The 22,493-nt window shown below is 48.5% G+C and overlaps 1 protein-coding gene across 2 annotated transcripts in view; it reads left to right on the forward strand.

The window, feature by feature from the left end:
• The window catches only part of LOC142256060 (tumor necrosis factor receptor superfamily member 14-like), a 53,324-nt gene that overhangs the window by 29,795 nt on the left and 1,036 nt on the right, over positions 1-22,493 (forward strand). The window contains exons 6-7 of one of the 2 annotated variants that reach the window (XM_075327562.1): positions 2,477-2,655; positions 18,496-22,493. The exon at positions 18,496-22,493 is cut by the window's right edge and continues 1,036 nt beyond it. In XM_075327562.1, the coding sequence (XP_075183677.1) occupies positions 2,477-2,655; positions 18,496-18,599 (283 nt within the window). In that variant the 3' untranslated portion in view covers positions 18,600-22,493. Of the gene's footprint in view, positions 1-2,476; positions 2,656-9,920; positions 10,933-18,495 lie in introns of those variants that run through there. The other variant, XM_075327563.1, reaches the window with a different exon arrangement.

Here is a 22,493-nt window from a genome sequence, read left to right on the forward strand (position 1 = left end):
CCTTTTCTCATGATTGGATACACCTGCCTATGAAGTTCAAAGCTCAATGAGGTTACAAAACCAATTTAGTGCTTTAGTAAGTTAGTAAAACGTAGTTAGGAGTGTTCAAATCAAGAAATTGATAAGGGTGCCCATACTTTTGCACCGGTCAAATTTTCTTTAAATGCGGATTGCACATTTTCTGTTAGTACAATAAACCTCAATCCAGAAATATTACTCAGTCCATCAGTTATTAGATATATGAAACTGAAATAGCAAAAACCCAAATTGTTATAAAGAAAAAAGGTTAACATTAATAGGGGTGCCCAAACTTTTTCATATGACTGTACATACACACACAAATACAATGCACCCCCCATCACCCCCTACACACACACACACACACAATGCACCCCCCATTACCCCTCCACACACACACAATGCACCCCCCCCTTACCCCCCCTCCACACACACACACACACACACAATGCACCCCCCATTACCCACCCCCCCCCCCACACACACACACACACACACACACACACACACAAAATGCACCCCCATTACTCCTCCCCCCCACACACACAATACAATGCACCCCCCATTACCCCTCCCCCCCACACACACACACACAATACAATGCAACCCCCATTACCCCTTCACACACACACACACACACAATACAATGCACCCCCCATTACCCCTTTCCCCCCACACAATACAATGCACCCCCCATTACCCCTCCCCACACACACACACACACACACACACAATACAATGCAGCCCCCATTACCCCTCCCCACACACACACACACACACACAATTCAATGCACCCCCTATTATCCCTCCCCACACACACACACACAATACAATGCACCTCCCATTACCCCTCCCCCCCACACACACACACTACAATGCACCCCCCATTACCCCTCCCCCCCCACACACACACACAGTACAATGCACCCCCCATTACCCCTCCACACACACACACACAATACAATGCACCCCCCCCATTACCCCTCCCCACACACCACACACTACAATGCACCCCCCATTACCCCTCCCCCCCCCACACACACACACACACAGTACAATGCACCCCCCCATTACCCCTCCCCACACACACACACAATACAATGCACCCCCATTACCCCTCCCCCCACACACACACACACACACAATAAAATGCACCTCCCATTACCCCTCCCCCCCCCACACACACGCAATACAATGCACCCCCCATTACCCCTCCACACACACACACACACACACACACTACAATGCACCCCCCCATTACCCCCCCCCCACACACACACACACACACACACACACTACAATGCACCCCCCATTACCCCTCCACACACACACACACTACAATGCACCCCCCATTATCCCTCCCCCCACACACAATATAATGCACCCCCCCATTACCCCTCCCCACACACACACACAATACAACCCTCATCACCCCCTACACACACACATTACACTGCCCCATCCCTACACACTCCTCCTCCCCTCCCTCGGAATGCAGTACTCCTCCATTGCCTGTCACAAAGCTGTGTTCCTTCACAAATGTTCCCCGTTATGTCTCCTCAGCCCCTCCCCACTCATCCCCATTAATTAAACCTGTCTCTTCAGCTCCTTCATGGAGCGCTTACCGCTGCCTGATGAATCCAGTGTGGCGCTCACAGCACTGTGATGACGTCAGCAAGGTGCTGATCTCATCACGTTGCTGCACGTCGGGGGTGGGGCCCAGTCCCGGTGCGCTGTTCAAATGTATTTACGTCTGAAAGACGCAAATACATTTGAATAGGAAGGACGAACCTGCGGTCGCCGGCGCACTCCTCTGCACTGTATACATGCCTGGCACCCAGCAGAGCAGGCACAGCACGCTGCCTCCTGCTGCAGTTATTGTGCCTGGCATGCACACACTGATGAGGAGCGTAGCGGGGACAGCAGATGCAGCGGCCCACTACACCGTGCCCCCCTGCCCCTCGCTGGGTACGGCCTCAGCACATAGCAGGGAGCTCATTTACAGTGCACACCTCTGACCCGGAAGTGCAAGCGCTGGTACTTCCAGGGTCAATCAGCGTCCTGTGACCGCAGTTTGTTTTTGCGTCTTAAAGACGCAGATACAAATAAATGGCGGTGAAAAAAAATGCTGACAGGTGCCTAGTGGCAAGTATGGGGGCCCCCTTGGAAGCTCTTTTGGTGGGGGTCCCGGGGCTGAAGCCCTACCTGCCCCGCCTATAATCCGGCCCTGCATGTGACTGATGCAAAACAGAAATGTGAACCTAGCCTAAGAAGTCTCCTATTTTCTTGGGGTCACCCTGTATGAGCTGCTTTGTTCTGGTGTTACTTTGTGTCAAAACCTGATACCAGAATGCACAAATATTTTACAGATGAATTGTAAATGGAACACAATATAGACAGTTCACCATAATGCGAGTGTCATGTCTGGTTTTTTTTGTTTGTTTTTTTTTTTTTGCAGGTGCAAATCTGGTTATATCCTAGATAAAGAAGGAACTTCGACCACTGATTCCACATGTAAAGAGAAGAGAAGTCATTATTTCATCATAGCAGCAGCAGCATTTGTATCTACAGTTCATGTGATGATGATGATGATAGTATATACAGTCAATCTATACAGAAATCGTATTTGTAAACAAAGTAAGTCAAGTTTCAACATCAGCAGCTCATCAACGCAAAGTTTGCGTGTGGCAGATTTGCCGAGCGTTTATATTTCTGATTTGGCATCCGAAATCTGCACCAAATTACCGTCCTGTGCCTTAGAACGGGTTGTTAAGAAGCGCGGACTTCACAGCCCGCTGTACTGCCATAGATTTCATGCACTGTTCTGTAAGAGGCGATGTCTGCATGTGAGTAACTGCAGATTAATACAGGATTGTCACTGGCGTTAACCAGCCTCATTCTATTTATCTTAGTCCAATTTTTAGATCATTTAAATTAGTCTAAAATTACTACACACTACACTAGGGAAAATCTAAATATTCCTAGCAAATTATAATATTTTATTTATTTTTCTTTTCTTTTTTTTTTTTTTATTGGTGAGAGATTTTGGACACTTTTTGTAGTTTAGTTATTTGTTGCCTGTACGAAGACCAGAAATTATTTTTTTCATATAATTTTTAAAATGTTTTAGCCAAATTTTCTTCTGCAGCTTGCATATAGATCAATACATTGCAAGCTGCTCTATGAATTGAGTTTCAATCCCAAGGGCCAAGCTGTTTGTTAGCTTACTTTCCACCTCTTCCTGTCTCTACCTGGATGTAAATGTAAACACCATTTCTGGGTTGAGGTGTTATAACACATTTCCCAGTAAACTTAATATTTAAGTACAAGGAGGCTGAAGACTAAGCCGATAAGGAGCCTGACTTCCAGGATTGATGCTGAGCGGCATCATTCAGCTTGCATTGTATTGTTTTCTATGCAAGCTACAGAAGCAAAATTGTTTAAATTTTTTTTTTTTATGAAAACCAATTACATAATACATGCTTTAAAATAAAATATGCAGAGGTGTCCATACCCTTCATTACCACTAATAACATTTGCCATCACAACCATCTCCACCCCTTTATCGTACTCCCTATGGATATGGAGATATATAGATAATATTTTATATATATATAATATAATTATATTTGTGGAAATCCGGTCTTTCGCTCTGGTTAGTAGTCTCTGGACGGAAACTCTGTGAATCTCTTTCCTTCTGGGATACCCGGTGTGGTGTGACGTCATCATTTAGGTGTGAATCACAAATGTCGCACAAGGAGGATTAGTCAAAAGCCGAGCCACGGATATGATCAGATTTGCAGAGCTTCTGTCCAGAGATCAGAAGCCATTGACTTGGGTGATGAACTGGAGTCTCCCACAAAACGATGTGTCCGTCTGTAGTGAATAGGTGTGAAATGCAGATGTAGCCACAAATGTTACTTTGATTTAAAGTGATTGTCCAAGTTTGTGACAAATTTGTCTGCGGGCTGCCAAATCTTGATGGTGTGCATGCTGTCATGATACCCAAGTATTCCTAGTGCCAGTAGGCAACCACGTGACTGCATTTATGCAGTGTGAATGGCCAGTCATTATTGGAGAATGGAGAGGAGTCCAGTTAGCATGTCACAGCACATATGCAAATTGCAATATGTTTTGTAAAGTTCGGGTTCTTATATAACGCGAACTTACATCTGAACACCGAACTTGGACCTTACAGTTGTGAAGGGGGGGGGCGGCTGTAAAGTAAAGAACATAGTTAATAATAAAGATTGTCATTACACTGACAGGTCCCACGACGCGTCCTGCAGACTCTGTCTCCCGCCACTTCTCCTTCCGATCAACGCTGTGCCCTCCCGGTAACCAGCACTGATAATACGACCTTCCGTGACGTCACAACGTGACTGGTCACATGGGTATATTACCTCGTTGGTTACAGACCGGTCACATGGCTATGATGTCATGCTAGGTCCTGTCAGTGCATCTCGCCGGTACGCGGTGCTCACTCAAGCATCTAAGTACTCGGTATACTCGGTGAGCGCCATGTACTGGTGAGATGCTCTGGCACATGGTCGGCTCCCCGTCTGCATGTCGGAGCTCCTTACAGAGTCAGCCCACATACAGGGATTGGCTGCCACAGCCAGTGAATAGCGGTGCCAGGAATCAAGATTGGAGATCACTGTTGCTATAGTAACCCGCCCGTCAAGTTACTATATCAACGGTGGCAGCGGTGACGTTACCGCTTACTAACCCACAGCTTCTACTCACTCATTAAGTGATTAGACTGCACGGGGAGCAGAAGTGTTCTTCCTCCCATCCCGTGCTGTCTGATGTAGCAGAGCTGCATGGGTTGAAGGAGAAAGAAGACAGAAGACCAGGATCGTGGAGGGTTGAGAGGGAGTAATAAACATGGAGTCTCTAAGTGTGTCTGTGTATTTATTTCTAATAAAATATTTTTTCGGGGGGGGGGGGGGGGGGGGTGTTTATCCCTTTATTGGAGATTCTTAATGGACGGGTCAAACTTGCCTTACATTCAGAATCTCTGGCTTAATTCTAGCTAGTGAAACAAACCTTGTATTAACCCCTTATTACCCAGCGTGCCACCCATCACCAGGGGCGCTGGAAGAGTTGGTTACAGCGTCAGAGGATGGCACTTCTATGAAAGCGCCATTTTCTGGGGCGGCTGCGTACTGCAATTCGCAGCGGGGGAGGGGGGCTTGGGCCAACCTGCAGTGCGGATACCAATTCCCAGCTGCCTAGTTGTACCTGGCTGGACACAAAAATTGGGCGCAGCCCATGTCGGGCTTTTTTTTTTAATTATTTCATGAAATTCATGAAATAATGGAGAAAAAAAAAAAAAAAGGCTTCCCTATATTTTTGGTTCCCAGCTGGGTACAAATAGGCAGCTGGGGGTTGGGGACAGCCCGTACCTGCCTGCTGTACCTGGCTAGCATACAAAAATATGGCGAAGCCCATGTCGTTTTGTTTTGTTGTTTTTTGTTGTGTGGCAAAAAAAAAAAAGGCTTCCCTGGATTTTCGATTGGCAGTGAAGGTAACACCAAGCAGTGGTGGTTAACAGCTAGTAGCTGCTTGGGTTACCCTTATCTAGCAATAGAAAATGCAGCGGGAGCCCACACACATTTTTTTTTAATTATTTAAATAACTAAAAAAAAAATGGGCTTCCCTGTATTTTGATTGCCTGACATCACAGTACTGTAAAAATAAATCCTTAAAAAAAAATGACGTAGTGCTTCGCGGTATTTTTTATTCTCAGTGCAGATAAAGCAGAAGGCTACGGGCTGCCACCCCCATCTGCCTGATTTACCTTGGCTGGCAATCAGAATACAGGGAAGCCCATTTAAATTTTTTTTTTTTTTTATTAAAAAAAAAAATGCGTGGGCTCCCGCTGTATTTTGATCGCCAGTCAGGTAAAGCCAGGCAGCTGGGGGCTGGGATTCTCAGCAGCCCGCAGCCGCCCCTGGAAATGGCGCATTGTTTCTTTGCGCCATTTCCAGGCGCTTTACCCGGCTCGTCCAGCGGCCCTGATGGTAGTGGCTCGCTGGGTAATAAAGGGGTTAATACCAACTTTGTATTCTCAGATGGTACTAAGCCCAAAATTCATGGTGTCACGCCAAAATAGACATGGCCAACATGAATTTCTAGGAAACAGTAAAAAAAAAACACAACACAGAGAAAAAATTATTAGAAATAAAACAAAAAAAAACATTTAGAGACTCAATCTTTATTATAAAAAAAATCCTTAGTCCGACGTAATCCATGGGGACAGCCATGTCAGCTTCATCACTGTGCACAGACTGTCTTTACACAGTGTGAAGCAAAGCACAATGTCATCTCTGCTACATCACTGTGCACAGACACAGTCTACGCTCACTGAGAAGCACAGAGCCATGTCAGGTCTGCTGCTTCGTTCTGGACAGAGCGATGAAGCAGAGGCTGACAGTGAGGGGATGATTGCACTTGCGTCTCGCATTGCATCACCCAACTTTTCCCCTCACCCATGACAGCACCACGTGAGAGAGGGATCCGCCCAGCGAGAACAGGAAACCATTCTGAAATAAAAGGTCGGTACCTCTCCCCTTCGTCAGTTGGTTTCCTGTCCTTGATGGGAGACCTTGTTCTGGAAAACAGTCCTTTTTCATAGCCCTCTCTGTAGTAGGAAAGGTCTGTGGGTGTAAAACTGCACTATCTCTAGGTGGATTAGGGAGGCCATTGCTTAGCCTACTCATCTAGTGGGGCTGCCTTCCCTGAGGGCTTAAGGGCCCTTTCCACTGGTGCGGTGTCGCCCTCCGGGGCTGAGAAGATGCAGGTATCTATTGACCGGATTTGTAGGACCGCTACCTGGTCTTCACATTCTCCTTTTTCTTCCGTCACTATCGGTTGGATCTATCCTCCTCGGCTGATCTCTCGTTTTGTAGAAGGGTGCTTGAGACGTTGGTCCCTCCCTAATACGTTATTCTCTGGAAATCTCTCACGTGGTGCTGTCATGGGTGAGGGGAAAACACCTCGGTTACTTACCGGTAGCCGGTTTTTCCAGAACCCATGACAGCACCCATATAATCCCTCCCTTTTCACCCTTAAGCGGGCTTTACACGCTGCGACATCGCTAATGCGAACTCGTTGGGGTCACGGAATTCGTGACGCACATCCGGCCGCATTAGCGATGCCGTTGCGTGTAACACCGATAAGCGATTTTGCATCGTTGCAAAAACGTGCAAAATCGCTAATCGGCGACACGGGGGTCCATTCTCAAATCTCGTTACTGCAGCAGTAACGAGGTTGTTCCTCGTTCCTGCGGCAGCACACATCGCTGCGTGTGACGCCGCAGGAACGAGGAAGCTCCCCTTACCTGCCTCCCGGCCGCTATGCGGAAGGAAGGAGGTGGGCGGGATGTTACGTCCCGCTCATCTCCGCCCCTCCGCTGCTATTGGGCGGCGGTTCAGTGACGTTTCAGTGACGTCGCTGTGACGCCGCACGGACCGCCCCCTTAGAAAGGAGGCGGTTCGCCCGTCACAGCGACGTCGCCGGACAGGTATGTTTGTGTAACGGGTCTGCGCGATGTTGTGCGGCACGGGCAGCGATTTGCCCGTGTCGCGCAACAGATGGGGGCGGGTACCCACACTAGCGATATCGGGACCGATATCGCAGTGTGTAAAGTAGCCTTTAGTGTGCACTATTCTGGGTGTGCATGCGTGTGTGTTATAGTTGGTGATAGAGTTAAGTTTTAACGTTTGTTGGAGGTCCTCTCAATTCTGGCTAATCAACTGACGAAGGGGAGAGGTACCACCCTTTTATTTCAGAATGGTTTCCTGTCCTCGCTGGGCGGATCCCTCTCTCACGTGGTGCTGTCATGGGTTCTGGAAAAACAGGCTACCGGTAAGTAACCGAGGTGTTTCCCGACAGGAGCGCCTCAGCTGTGGAAATACATGCAGCTGACCCGGTGCCGTCAGGAGATTGTGCGTCATTATGCGATGACGCTCGCATCACGGCGCACCAGGACCTTTACTGACGTCACAATCGCGTGAGCAGTCTGTAGCCAATGAGGTAATACAACATTCACACGTGACTGATCACATGGGTATGACGTCACTGTAGGTCCTTTTAGCCAGAGGTGCTTACCGGGGGAACAGCAATGATCGGACGGATGCAGAAGCGCTGTGAGACAGTCTGCAGTACGCGTCGCAGGACCTGTAAGTATGATCATAATGTTTTTTTTTAATAACGTGCTTTTTTTTTTTTTTTTTTTTTTTTTTAAGCAGCCCCTGGACCTGAGCTGTAACAATAACTGTAAGGCTATGTGCCTACGGGGGAAAGTGTCCTGTGGTTATATCCGCAGGAGCTCCCAGAAAACCGCAGCACAACTTTGTCTGTTTCCATGCTGCGGTTTATTTGCGGGATATCCTGCGGGCATTCTGCATTGAGGATACAGTACCATGGCTTCGGCACTGCATCCTCAATGCAGAACAAGTGCTGAGTGATCGGGGCGTTCATACCTCCATCACGCAGCACTTTTCTCCCGTCTCCAGCCGTGTTTACACCGTGAAGGAGAAGGTGGGCGGGCCTGAACTAGCTCCGGCTGTCACATGACCGGAGCTCATGCAGGCCCCGCCCACCTCTTCCTTCCTGCTCCTGTGCACCGAGGGAAAATGACCGGGTGTCTGCTATCAAGGCAGGTAAGTATGGGACCAAGCAGGGAATTTCCGCAGGTAATGCCGCAGGAATAATTGACATGCAGTTATGTGCGGCTGTGGGATATCCGTAGTATATTCCGCAACCGCACATTCCGCAACGTGGACACAGCACTCCCCATGTCCCATAGGATAACATGGGGAGTGTCTGTACATGCTGAAACCTGCGGATTTATCTGGAAAATCCAGATAAATCCGCATGTTTTCCGTGACAAAATCCGCAGAAGCAAGCTCCCATGGGCACAGGGCCTAACACAAACTGTAAGGCTACATGCGCATGCTGCATCTTTGTGTTCAAAAACTGTAGCTAAAGCTGCACGTTGTCAGAGAGCCTGGAAATATGACAAGCATTTTTTGTAATTGTAGGTGCGTTTTTGCTGTGTTTTTGCTGCGTTTTTGTGACAAATGTTGAACAAACGCAGGAAGAATGAACATTCTGCTTTTTTTTTTGCTCACAAACTTTTGACAAAACGCTGACAAACTGCAATGTGCGCATAGCAAATCTGACTTTTGCTGGGAAGTCAAATGTCAGAAAGTTCTGACAACAAAACTGCAGCCAAAAACTCAGCATGCGCATGTAGCCTAATTAACACGAACGTCCTAGAAAGCTCATGCTCGGGGTAGTGTGCACGAACACCATGTGTTCGGTACGGACCCCGAACTTTACAGTTCGGGTTCACCCATCCCTGAATATGTGCTGTGACATGCCAACTAGACTCCTCTCAATTCTCTGCTAGTGACCGGCCATTCACACTGGTGAATCCTGATAAGGCCAGAGTCACACTTGCGAGTGCCTCGCATGTAACTCGCGCAAGTCTCTCATTGAATCATCCGGCACGGAATCGCACTCTGACAGGAGCGGGTCGGTTGCATGTATGTCTATGCAGCTGAGATGCTCCTGTCCGGAGAGTGTGAGTCCATGCCGGGTGATTCAATGAGAGACTCGCGCGAGTTACACACGAGGCACTCGCAAGTGTGACTCTGGCCCAACATGCTCACTGGGCAGCTCACTGTCACAGCTAGAAGTCTATGTGACGTCAGACTTTTTTGTCTCACGCCTGGACAATCCTTTTAAATAAAGGTACGAGGGTTGAATGAAAAGTAATGCCTCCACCTTCATAACTTGGTTTTCGATGGGAATATTTTAATCAAATGCAGAAATAATCCTTAGAATGTGCTCTTTAATTACCACTATTGACTTTTCTACATAATCACCAGACAATTGGATACTCTTCTGCCAACGATGAACAAGTTTTCAGAAGCCGTCACGAAAGAAGTCGACGCTCTGTTTCTCCTAACGCCAATTTATGCTTGATACAACGATCATCCTGAATCTGGCCGTCAACGTTTCGTATGTTTAACTCTTTGGTTGCCATCGCAGGACGTCCAACTCTTTCTCTGTCATGCAAGTTAGATGTTTCCACCTCACCAACTTTAAACTTACAGCCACAACGAGGCACAGTGCTCACATCATCACAATCACCATAAGGTGCTCACATTCTCTGAGTTTCCTTTGGGGTGACCTCTTCTCCTGTCAAGAATTGAATGACTGCACGTTGCTTAAATCTCATTGACCGGCCGTCTGTGCAGGGTTCCATTTTTTATACTGTAACACAACCATTCATTGCCAAGGTTTCCCGCCAACTGGAGCTGTAGAGGAGTCTACTGAACAGTCCAGTACCTGCCGCATATACCAGTGCTGCCATCTGCTGAGGAGATACCAAGGTGGAGGCATTACTTTTTATTCAACCCTCGTAAACCAATCCTTTCAATGAAACTCTACCCACAGCCCAGTCACTCCCAGAGACCAGGTCTCTTCTCTGTGATGCCGGGTCACCTTCCAATTCTGGAAGTTGACATGACATCACCGGTCATCAGAGGTCACTGCAGCCTGGGTCACGTGATGGGGGATGACTGGAAACCGATAGTGCCGCTCACAGGCAGAATGGACAACAGAAGGTATTTGGCAAAAGCCTTCTATCACAGCTTTACACCAATGTGGTCACTATCCTTTGTAGTGGAATACCTCTTTAGGGTATAAGGGAAATCTATAGTTGTGCTCAAAAGTTTACATACCCCGGCAGATTTTTTTACTTTCTTGGCCTTTTTTCAGAGAATATAAATAACACAAAAACTTTTTCCCCACTCATGGTTAGTGGTTGGGTGAAGCCATTTATTGTCAAACCACTGTGTTTTCTCTTTTTAAAATCATAATGACAACCAAAAACATCCAAATAAAATTTTATTTTGTATTCTATAAATATGTGTATAAAATATATTTTATAAGGTTGTATAGGCTGAAATGCCTGCTTAGAATGGAGCTGAGGCTGAACGTTCCCACCACCGCTCCATCCATTATCTATGGAGTTGCCAGAGAGCCGAGTGCTGTTACTCTTCAGTCTCACCAAAGGACATAAAATAAGTTCACAGAAAAAACTAACCAGAAATAAAGCTACCAGCCAAAAAAATGTGCAAATAATGGCAAAAGCACATGCAAGATGCATACGGCCCCCCATGATAAAGGTTGGAATTTCACAGGTGCAGAATGCCTAAAATACAACCACCCACAGCCTAATATGTCAGGAGGGGGGGTTGCCGGCATAAAACTGCACACTAATAGGATCTAATATAGGGCGTCAGTCACACAGATATGTGCAATGCACAGTGTCCAGGCAAAGCCTATTGATCCCGCTCTTCTATTAGATCAGGCGGGCTGCCCAGCACCTAAAAGGTGCACTTGCACAATGGACAGACATCCCAGGGGACCGGCTGCATCCTGCGGAATTGTGCGATAATAAAATGATAAAAATTATGATAATAAATGTGAGGTATTGGTCATATTGTGGCCAGAATATATAAGCTCGTAACACATACGTCAAGAGTCCCCACGCTTACGAGTCCCTAACTACATCAAAAAAGCTCACCAAAGGACATAATTGACAGTGTCTGACATTACAGGGACATGGTATGATCATACCACATCTCCTGGGCCGGGGAGGAAGCAAAACATACAGACATTACAGTACAGGATCATAGCTGATTCTTTCTGTGAGGTAAAACATTTCCCTAGCTGTTTTTGTTTTTTTAAAAATGTTTTACCTCACAGAATCGGCTGTGATCCGATGCTGTAATGACTGGTTACTCCCTTTTTTGTGTCCTCCCCTGCCCAGGAGATGTGGTATGATCAGACTGTGTCCCTGTACGGTCAGACACGGCCATTACACAGAACACAGCAGGGACACATATATAAGAATATCTCCGCACAGGAACATTTTTTTTTTCTTTGTCGCTCCATTGGGAGACCCAGACAATTGGGTGTATAGCTTCTGCCTCCGGAGGCCACACAAAGTATTACACTGAAAAAGTGTAACCCCTCCCCTCTGCCTATACACCCTCCCGTGGATCACGGGCTCCTCAGTTTTATGCTTTGTGTGGAAGGAGGCACACATCCACTCATGCATTCCCATTTTAGTCAGCAGCAGCTGCTGATTTTATCGGTTGGAAGAAAAGAGGGCCCCCACAGGGCCCCCGGCATGCTCCCTTCTCACCCCACTACGTCGGCGGTGCTGTTAAGGTTGAGGTACCCATTGCGGGTACAGAGGCTGGAGCCACATGCCGTTTTCCTTCACCATCCCTTAGAGGCTCTGGGAGAAGTGGGATCCTGACCGGTCGTCCATTTACTGGGACCGGGCTCCCTCCGCAGCCCCTGTGGGAATCTGCCGGACAGGAGTCTATGTATCCTCAGGGACAGGGCCCTGCATCTAAAGGTACTCTGTGTCCCCATGGGGACTGTGCATGGAGCGCTTGTTTCACAGACGCTGCACCAGCTGCTGGTTTGTGAAGACCGGGACTTCCGCGCCGACCGAGCCTGTTTGTCGGCCGCGGTATTAAATTTAGTCCCCGGCTTCACTGCGGCCTAGTACCATAACTCCCGCCCCCGGGCCTGCCAGTCAGGGGTAAGGGCGGGACGGTCGACCTGACGTCGGCAGTGGGGGCTGGAGCATACTTTGTTTCCTCCCCCCCCCCCTCACTGATCACTGGGGCCCCAGATTCCCGCACTTTACTAGTCGCCGCCCACGGCTCCCTCCTCCCCTCAGAGCTCCGGCAGCCATTTTTACACACATTCTGCCAGTGGAGGATTTTCAGGAACGAGCTCTGCAGCTCTGGGAGACCTAAGGCAGGGAATCTGGTGGCACACACTCCGCTTTGGGCGGTCGGTAAGCCACACCGGTCACCCGGTGCTGGTCCCCCCAGGGTGCCAGAGTGTATATATATATATATATATATAATATGTATGTATGTATGTATGTATGTATGTATGTATATATATATATATATATATATATATATATATATGTATGTATATGTATATGTGTATGTATGTATATATATATATATATATATATATATATATATATATATGTATATATTTTCTCTGTTCGGCCGGGTTGTTTACTTTTGGCTATATACCCTCAGTGATCACTCTCCTAGGAGACAACAGCATGTCGTCCACAAGGAGCAAGGGCGCTAAGGCAAAGGGTTTTTTTGCAACCTGTACATCTTGTGGGGCTATGTTACCTGCGGGTTCCACCTACCCTCACTGTGAGCAATGCTCGACCCCTGTTGCACTTGCTCAGCCGGAGCCTCGGTCACTAGTGGGCCCCTCGGCTCAGGCAGACCCTCCTGCTTCCACTGTCCAGGCGGCAGGGACAGAGTTTGCAGTTTTTGCTGAGAAACTCTCTGAGTCGCTTTCACAATCCATGGCTCAGTCTATGGACAAATGGTCTGCCAAGCTACTAGAAGCCTTGCAGTCCAGACCGGTCCTTACACAGGCCCCGGGCACTGTTGGATCATCGCCTCCAGGCCCCTCTCGGTCTGCGCCACAGCGTGCTCCCGGGGTGGCCCCTAGGTCTCACGTGGAGGACTCCTGCATGGACCACAGTCCCAGACCGGCTAAGCGGGCTCGCTGGGAATCTTCCCCGACTTCCTCACGCTGCTCGGGGTCTCAGCTTGAGGACTCTCTGGAGGACGAGGCGGACGTCGCATCTCAGGGCTCTGACCCTGACGTTGCCCTCAATCTTGATACACCTGAGGGGGACGCCTTAGTAAATGATCTTATATCGTCCATCAACCAGGTGCTAGATCTTTCTCCCCCACCTCCACCTATAGAGGAGTCGGCTTCGCAGCAGGAGAAACACCAGTTTAGGTTTCCCAAACGTACACGGAGTGCGTTTTTCGATCACTCTAACTTCAGAGATGCTGTCCAGAAGCACAGAGCATTTCCGGACAAGCGCTTTACTAAGCGCCTTAATGACACACGTTACCCCTTCCCCTCTGACGTAGTTAAGGGTTGGGCTCAATGTCCCAAGGTGGATCCCCCAGTCTCTAGACTGGCGGCTAGATCTGTAGTATCAGTTGCAGATGGCTCATCGCTCAAGGATGCCACTGACAGGCAGATAGAGCTCCTGGTGAAATCCATCTATGAAGCCACGGGCGCGTCTTTTGCCCCGGCCTTTGCAGCCGTGTGGGCACTCCAAGCTATCTCAGCTTGTCTGTCTGAGATTAATGCGGTCACACGTACCTCTGCTCCGCAAGTTGCGTCTTTGACTTCTCAGGCGTCGGCTTTTTCGTCCTACGCCATGAACGCCGTCCTGGACTCTGCTAGCCGTACAGCGGTAGCATCCGCTAATTCGGTGGCAGTCCGCAGGGCCATGTGGCTACGCGAATGGAAGGCAGACTCTGCTTCCAAGAAGTTCTTAACCGGTTTGCTGTTTTCTGGCGACCGATTGTTTGGCGAACGATTGGATGAAATTATTAAGGAATCCAAGTGAAAGGACTCGTCTTTACCCCAGTCCAAACCAAAGAGACCTCAGCAACGGAAAATACAACCGAGGTTTCGGTCCTTTCGGCCCTCAGCCAAGTCCCAATCCTCTTCGTCCAACAGGCCAGAGAAAGGCCAGAGGAACTCCTATGCGTGGCGGTCTAAGTCACGCCCCCAAAAAAACGCCGGAGGCACTGCCTCCAAGGCGGCCTCCTCATGACTTTCGGCCTCCCCGAACCGCATCCTCGGTCGGTGGCAGGCTCTCCCGCTTTTGCGACGCCTGGTGGCCACATGTCCAAGACCGATGGGTGAGAGACATTCTGTCTCACGGTTACAGGATAGAGTTCAGCTCTCGTCCTCCGACTCGTTTCTTCAGAACATCTCCGCCCCCCTCTCGGGCCGGCGCACTTTCTCAGGCTGTGGGCGTTCTGAAGACAGAAGGAGTGGTGATTCCCGTTCCCCCTCAGGAACATTGTCACGGCTTCTACTCCAACTTGTTCGTGGTGCCAAAGAAGGACGGATCATTCCGTCCCGTTCTGGACCTCAAACTGCTCAACAGGCATGTGAGCACCAGAAGGTTTCGGATGGAATCTCTCCGCTCGGTCATCGCTTCGATGTCACAAGGAGACTTCCTAGCATCAATCGACATCAAGGATGCTTATCTCCATGTGCCAATTGCACCCGAACATCAACGCTTCCTGCGTTTCGCCATCGGGGACGAACACCTTCAGTTCGTGGCACTGCCTTTCGGCCTGGCGACAGCCCCACGGGTCTTCACCAAGGTCATGGCATCCGTTGTGGCGGTCCTACACTCTCAGGGCCACTCGGTGATCCCTTACTTAGACGATCTCCTAGTCAGGGCACCATCCCGGGTGGCGTGTCAACAGAGCCTGACCGTCGCTCTGGCGACTCTCCAGCAGTTCGGGTGGCTCATCAACTTCCCAAAGTCCAAGTTGACACCGACCCAATCACTGACTTACCTCGGGATGGAGTTTCATACTCACTCAGCGGTAGTCAAGCTACCGCGGGACAAACAGCTTTCGCTGAAGACAGGGGTGCAATCTCTTCTTCGGGGTCAGTCACACCCCTTGAGGCGCCTCATGCACTTCCTGGGGAAGATGGTGGCAGCAATGGAGGCAGTGCCCTTCGCGCAGTTCCATCTGCGCCCACTCCAATGGGACATTCTCCGCAAATGGGACAGGAGGTCGACGTCCCTCGACAGGAACGTCTCTCTTTCCCTTGCAGCCAAAACCTCTCTTCAGTGGTGGCTTCTTCCCACTTCTCTATCGCAGGGAAAATCCTTCCTGCCCCCATCCTGGGCTGTGGTCACGACGGACGCGAGCCTGTCAGGGTGGGGAGCGGTTTTTCTCCACCACAGGGCTCAGGGAACCTGGACTCCGATAGAGTCTTCCCTTCAGATCAATGTTCTGGAGATAAGGGCAGTGTATCTAGCCCTAAAAGCGTTCCATCGGTGGCTGGAGGGCAGGCAGATCCGCATACAGTCGGACAACGCCACGGCGGTCGCGTACATCAACCACCAGGGCGGCACGCGCAGCCGTCAAGCCTTCCAGGAAGTCCGGCGGATTCTGCTGTGGGCGGAAGCCACAGCCTCCACCATCTCCGCAGTTCACATCCCGGGCGTAGAAAACTGGGAAGCAGATTTTCTCAGTCGTCAGGGCATGGATGCGGGGGAATGGTCTCTTCACCCAGACGTGTTTCGAGAGATCTGTCGCCGCTGGGGAACGCCGGACGTCGATCTCATGGCATCACGGCACAACAACAAGGTCCCGGCCTTCATGGCACGGTCTCAAGATCACAGAGCTCTGGCGGCGGACGCGTTAGTTCAGGATTGGTCGCAGTTTCGACTCCCTTATGTGTTTCCTCCTCTGGCGATGTTGCCCAGAGTGTTACGCAAGATCAGATCCGACTGTCGTCGCGCCATTCTCGTCGCTCCAGATTGGCCGAGGCGGTCGTGGTACCCGGATCTGTGGCATCTCACGGTGGGTCAGCCGTGGGCGCTTCCAGACCGCACAGACCTGCTGTCACAAGGGCCGTTTTTCCATCTGAATTCTGCGGCCCTCAACCTGACTGTGTGGCCATTGAGTCCTGGCTCCTAGCGTCGTCGGGGTTATCTCAGGATGTCATTGCCACTATGAGACAGGCCATAAAACCAACGTCCGCCAAGATCTATTACAGGTCGTGGCGGATCTTCTTGTCCTGGTGCTCTGATAAGGGTTTTACTCCCTGGCCTTTTGCCTTACCCATTTTTCTTTCATTCCTTCAATCCGGAATGGACAAGGGGTTGTCACTCGGCTCTCTCAAGGGACAAGTATCGGCGCTCTCAGTATTTTTTCAAAAGCGCCTAGCCAGGCTTCCGCAGGTCCGCACGTTCCTGCAGGGAGTTTGCCACATAGTTCCACCCTACAAGCGTCCGCTGGAACCCTGGGACCTTAACAGGGTGCTAATGGCTCTTCAAAAACCACCTTTCGAGCCGCTGAGGGATGTCTCTTTATCACGTCTTTCGCAGAAGGTGGCATTTCTTGTGGCAATTACCTCACTCCGAAGAGTGTCGGAGCTTGCAGCGCTGTCATGCAAATCCCCTTTCCTGGTTTTTCACCAGGATAAGGTGGTTCTGCGTCCTGTCCCGGAGTTTCTCCCTAAGGTGGTATCTCCTTTTCATCTCAATCAGGATATCTCCTTACCGTCATTTTGCCCTCATCCAGTTCACCAGTGTGAAAAGGATTTGCATTTATTAGATCTAGTGAGAGCACTCCGGTTCTACGTGTCTCGCACGGCGCCCCTGCGCCGTTCAGATGCGCTCTTTGTCCTGGTCGCTGGCCAGCGGAAGGGTTCGCAGGCTTCCAAGTCAACTTTGGCTCGGTGGATCAAGGAACTGATTCTTGAAGCCTACCGTTCTTCGGGGCTTCCTCTTCCTTCGGGGCTGAAAGCCCATTCTACCAGAGCCGTGGGTGCGTCCTGGGCATTGCGACACCGGGCTACGGCTCAGCAGGTGTGTCAGGCAGCTACCTGGTCTAGTCTGCACACCTTCACAAAACACTATCAAGTGCATACCTATGCTTCGGCAGATGCCAGTCTAGGTAGGCGAGTCCTTCAGGCGGCGATTGCCCACCTGTAGGAAGGGGTCGTTTTTCGGCTCTCTTTTATTAAGGTATTCTTTTACCCACCCAGGGACTGCTTTTGGACGTCCCAATTGTCTGGGTCTCCCAATGGAGCGACAAAGAAGAAGGGAATTTTGTTTACTTACCGTAAATTCCTTTTCTTCTAGCTCCTATTGGGAGACCCAGCACCCGCCCCTGTTCCCTTCGGGCTGGTTGTTCTTTTGTGTACACATGTTGTTCATGTTGAATTGTTCTTTTGGTTCATGGTCTTCAGTTCTCCGAACATCCTTCGGATTGAATTTACCTTAGACCAATTTATAAGTTTCCTCCTTCCTGCTTTTGCACCAAACTGAGGAGCCCGTGATGCACGGGAGGGTGTATAGCAGAGGGGAGGGGTTACACTTTTTCAGTGTAATACTTTGTGTGGCCTCCGGAGGCAGAAGCTATACACTTAATTGTCTGGGTCTCCCAATAGGAGCTAGAAGAAAAGGAATTTACGGTAAGTAAACAAAATTCCCTTCTTTTTTAACACATCCAATTGTGGAAATTATTATTATTTCAAGATCTAATGATTAAAATAATCTTTGTTTTGTGGGAAAAACTCTTTAGTAAGAGCCAGATAGGACTGGAGATAGATGGGAAAACAAGGAGCTCCAGAACTGAGCTGCGTGGCCACACCAGCCGGGTGCATTGGTCATCTGTGTTTTGTTTGAACAGTCATTTTGAGCTGATCCTGAATTATGGCTTTTTCCATTATATGTGGGTATCTGTGGTCCTAACACTCTATTATCCATCTGATTTCCATCCTGTCTGTACTGTACATAACAAATCTATGCACTGTGCTTTTATTTAGAGATGAATGAACCAGATATGGAGAAGATTATGCAAGAGAGCGCTAGAGACTCTCAACAAGAAGACGGCACAAAACAATCGGTCGCTGACACTTCCCCCGGTTAATGGGATCATTCCCACAGGCCTGTAAGCCCTTACCATAGGTGAAGACTTGTCACCTCTCAGCTGGTGCTGTGTACAGAGGACGTAGACGGCTGCCATCTTATTATCTGCCAGCAGGACTACAATGGGAAGCAGGATCACACGGTATACCATTAGGGAGGGCTCCGGGCTCCCAGCCCCTCCATGTACAGAGGGATCACAGATGCCCACAACACTCCCATACAAGCCAAAGTGTGAGTTATTACAACTGGTATATAGCAACCAATGACATCCCATCCTTCATTTTTCAGAAACTTTTTGAAAAATGAACATGACCACATCATTTTTTTTTTTTTTTATTTTTTTTTTAAATCAATTCTATTTTAATAAATTTCCAGTTTAATTTTCTGGAGACTGTACGGTGGTCCTTCAATTCTCGTCTCCATGCACGTCTATGAGAGATTTTTCCATAGAAGCCATGCTTATATGTTGTTAGGCTCTTACCGCTGGGCAAAAACAAATCCAAAAAACTAATTTCCTGTCAATTGGATGATGATAATTTTTAGACCTCAGTTATCCATAGTAAGAAATGTAACCGCTGGGGAAACTGGCAAGACATTTTTCATAGATTCACTTATTTCCCTTTGCAATAGGGCAATCAATAGGAGTGCCAGTGATAAGAGATACACCAATCTCCTGTAAATTAGATGACACTATCAATTAGGTTATACTACAGATAACTGAGGTCTAAAAATTATCACCTAATTATCTGTAGTATCAGCTATCTAATTGACAGGAGATTGGTGTGGCTCTTATCACTGGGACTCCTATTGATTGCCTTATCGCAAAGGGAAATTATGCCCCCATCACATTTAACGACTTACTAGCAATCCCGAAAACATTGTGACCTGGTAAGGATCGCTGGTGAGATGTCACACAGTCAGACCTTACCAACGACGCAGTAACGATCAGTGACCTGTGGAACGATCCCGGCGGGCGTTGGGACTTTGTTAGGAGGTCGTTAGCAGGCGTCAAACACAGTGATGGGTCCTGCCCAGCAGGTCATCGCCTTTGAAGAAAATGGTCCCAACCATTCAGCAACGACCGGCGACCTCACAGCAGGGGTCTGATCGCTGGTAGGTGTCACACATAACGAGATCGCTGCTGCTGGTGACGTAGCAACGATCTCGTTAACGATCTCATTAGCGATCTCGTTGTGTGTGACGGGGCCTTAAGTGAATCTATGAAAAATGTCTTGTCAGCGTTTCCCCAGCGGTTACAAAAATTATCATTATCCAATTGACAGGAAATTAGTTTTTTTAGATTGATTTTTTTTTTTCCCCCAGTGGTAAGAGCGTAACCAAACCAACAATCTATAAAAACTAATTTCCTGTCAATGATAATTTTTAGACCTCAGTTATCCATAGTAAGAAATGTAACCGCTAGGGAAACCCTGAAAAGACATTTTTCATAGATTCACTTATTTCCCTTTGCAATAAGGCAATCAATAGGAGTCCCAGTGATAAGAGCCACACCAATCTCCTGTCAATTAGATAGGTGATACTACAGATAACTGAGGTCTAAAAATTATCACTTAATTGACAGGAGATTATTTTTGTAGATTGGTGTGGCTCTTATCACTGGGACTCCTATTGATTGCCCTATTGCAAAGGGAAATAAGTGAATCAATAAGAGTCCCAGTGATAAGACAACCCAATCTACAAAAACAATCTCCTGTCAATTGGATAGGTGATAATTTTTAGACCTCAGTTATACATAGTAACAAATGTAACTGCTGGGGGAACACTGGCAAGCCATTTTTCATAGATTAACCCTAAAAGATAGAAAAAAATGGGCACTGATTACCGTGAATTCCAAGAGTACAGCTGAATCCAGGTTATTTGAGGAGTCCGCAACATACACACGGGATTTCCAGGTGGACTCTCTGTTTTCAGCTTAGGCTAGATACAAATTGACGGAAATGTGAATCCATCACAATCCGCAGCTCTGGTAAATAACGGAATCCGTTTGGCGGTTTCCGTTGTTCCCATATACTTGTATGAGCGGCGGATTGTGACTGATGACGCTGCGTTGCATCATCCGCCCGACTGATCAGTCGTGGAACAACTGACCGTCGGGCGGCAGGAACGCAGCATGTAACGTTTTTTGAGCAGCGGAATCCTTTTGATTCCGCTGCGCATGCTCTCTCTCGGCGGCCGAACGATCAGCTGTGATCACCTGGCGGCCGGCTAATGAGAGCGATCAGGTGATCACCTGGCGGCCGGCTAATGAGAGCGATCAGGTGATCATCTGGCAGCCGCCTTCTGTGAGCGATCAGCTGATCACCTGGCGGCCGGCTAATGAGAGCGATCAGGTGATCTGCCGGCTAATAAGAGCGATCAGCTGATCGCTCTCATTAGCCGGCCGCCGGGACATCATCTTTTCGCTCTCAAAAGCCGGCGGCTGGCTAATGAGAGCGATCAGCTGATCGTTCTCTCTCTCACATTTTACAACGGAGTCCGAGAATGAATACTTACTTATTCTTGGCATCCGTTGTACAACGCATCAGTCACAAGCATCAAGCAACGCATGTGACTGACAGAAAACAACGGAAATGTGAACCAAGCCTTAGGCTAAGTTCACATTTCCGTTGTTTTGCATCAATCACAATCCGTCGCCTTGAGGAATTACGGTATCCTGCAAAATATTTTGCAGGAATCCTGTTTTTCCCCATAGACTTCTATTAGTGACGGATTGCGACTGATGATGCTGCGTTGCATCCGCTGCGTCGCGGTCAGTCGTTTTTTAACTGACCGCTGGGCGGGAGCAACGCAGCATGTAACGTTTTTTGAGCAGCGCGATCCGTAGGATTTTGCTGCGCATGCTCTCTCTGGCTCCCTGCACCCGTAACCAGGATACACATCGGGTAACCAAGCAATGCGCTTTGGTTAGTTACCCGATATTTACAGTGGTTACGTGTGCAGGGAGCCAGCGCTAAGCGGTGTACGCTGGTAACCAAGATAAATATCGGGTAACCAAGCAAAAAGTGCTTTGCTTTTACCAGATATTTACCCTGGCTGTGCACGGAGCCCGACACTTGCCCGCTCGGCTCCGCTCCCTCCCGCACTCAGCATGTGTACACACACACACACACACACACACCTGTCCCCAGCCCTGCAGTCCCCGCGGCACTGACGTTCTCAGCGCCACGGCCTCGCTCGGCTCCAACCACCCCGAACTCCGCCCCCCCCGCACACAACGGAGTCCAACCAAGAAAATTCTGTTCTTTGTCATCCATTGTACAGCGCATCAGTCACATGCGTCAAGCAACGCATGTGACTGATGCAAAACAACGGAAGTGTGAACCTAGCCTTAAACTGCAGGAGGAGATGGCAGCAGACCAGCGGTGCTCTCACATAAAGCAGAGATCCAAAATCCTTTCAATGAAGTTAGTAAGAGGCGCTCTTCGGTGAGTGCCTATTACTAACTTCATTGAAAGCATTTTTCACAGATTTCCTTATTGCAAATGGAAATAAGTGAATCTATGAAAAATGTCCAGTTTCCCCAGCGGTTACATTTCTTACTATGGATAACTGAGGTCTAAAAATTATCATCCAATTGAAAGGAGATTGTTTTTGTAGATTGGTGTGGCTCTTATCACTGGGACTCCTATTGATTCACTTATTCCCATTTGCAATAAGGCAATCAATACGAGTTCCAGTGATAAGAGCCACACCAATCTACAAAAATAATCTCCTGTCGATTGGAGAATGATAATTTTTAGACTTCTGTTATCCATAGTAAGAAATGTAACCACGGGGGAAACACTGGCAAGACGTTTTTTATATTCACCAATTTTCCATTTTGCAAAAATTTTATTTAGAAGTTTATTTTTCCATATTTGAACCTTTTGTAGCT

This window comes from Anomaloglossus baeobatrachus, chromosome 11 (genome assembly GCF_048569485.1).
Source record: "Anomaloglossus baeobatrachus isolate aAnoBae1 chromosome 11, aAnoBae1.hap1, whole genome shotgun sequence".
NCBI classification, from domain to species: Eukaryota; Metazoa; Chordata; class Amphibia; order Anura; family Aromobatidae; genus Anomaloglossus; species Anomaloglossus baeobatrachus.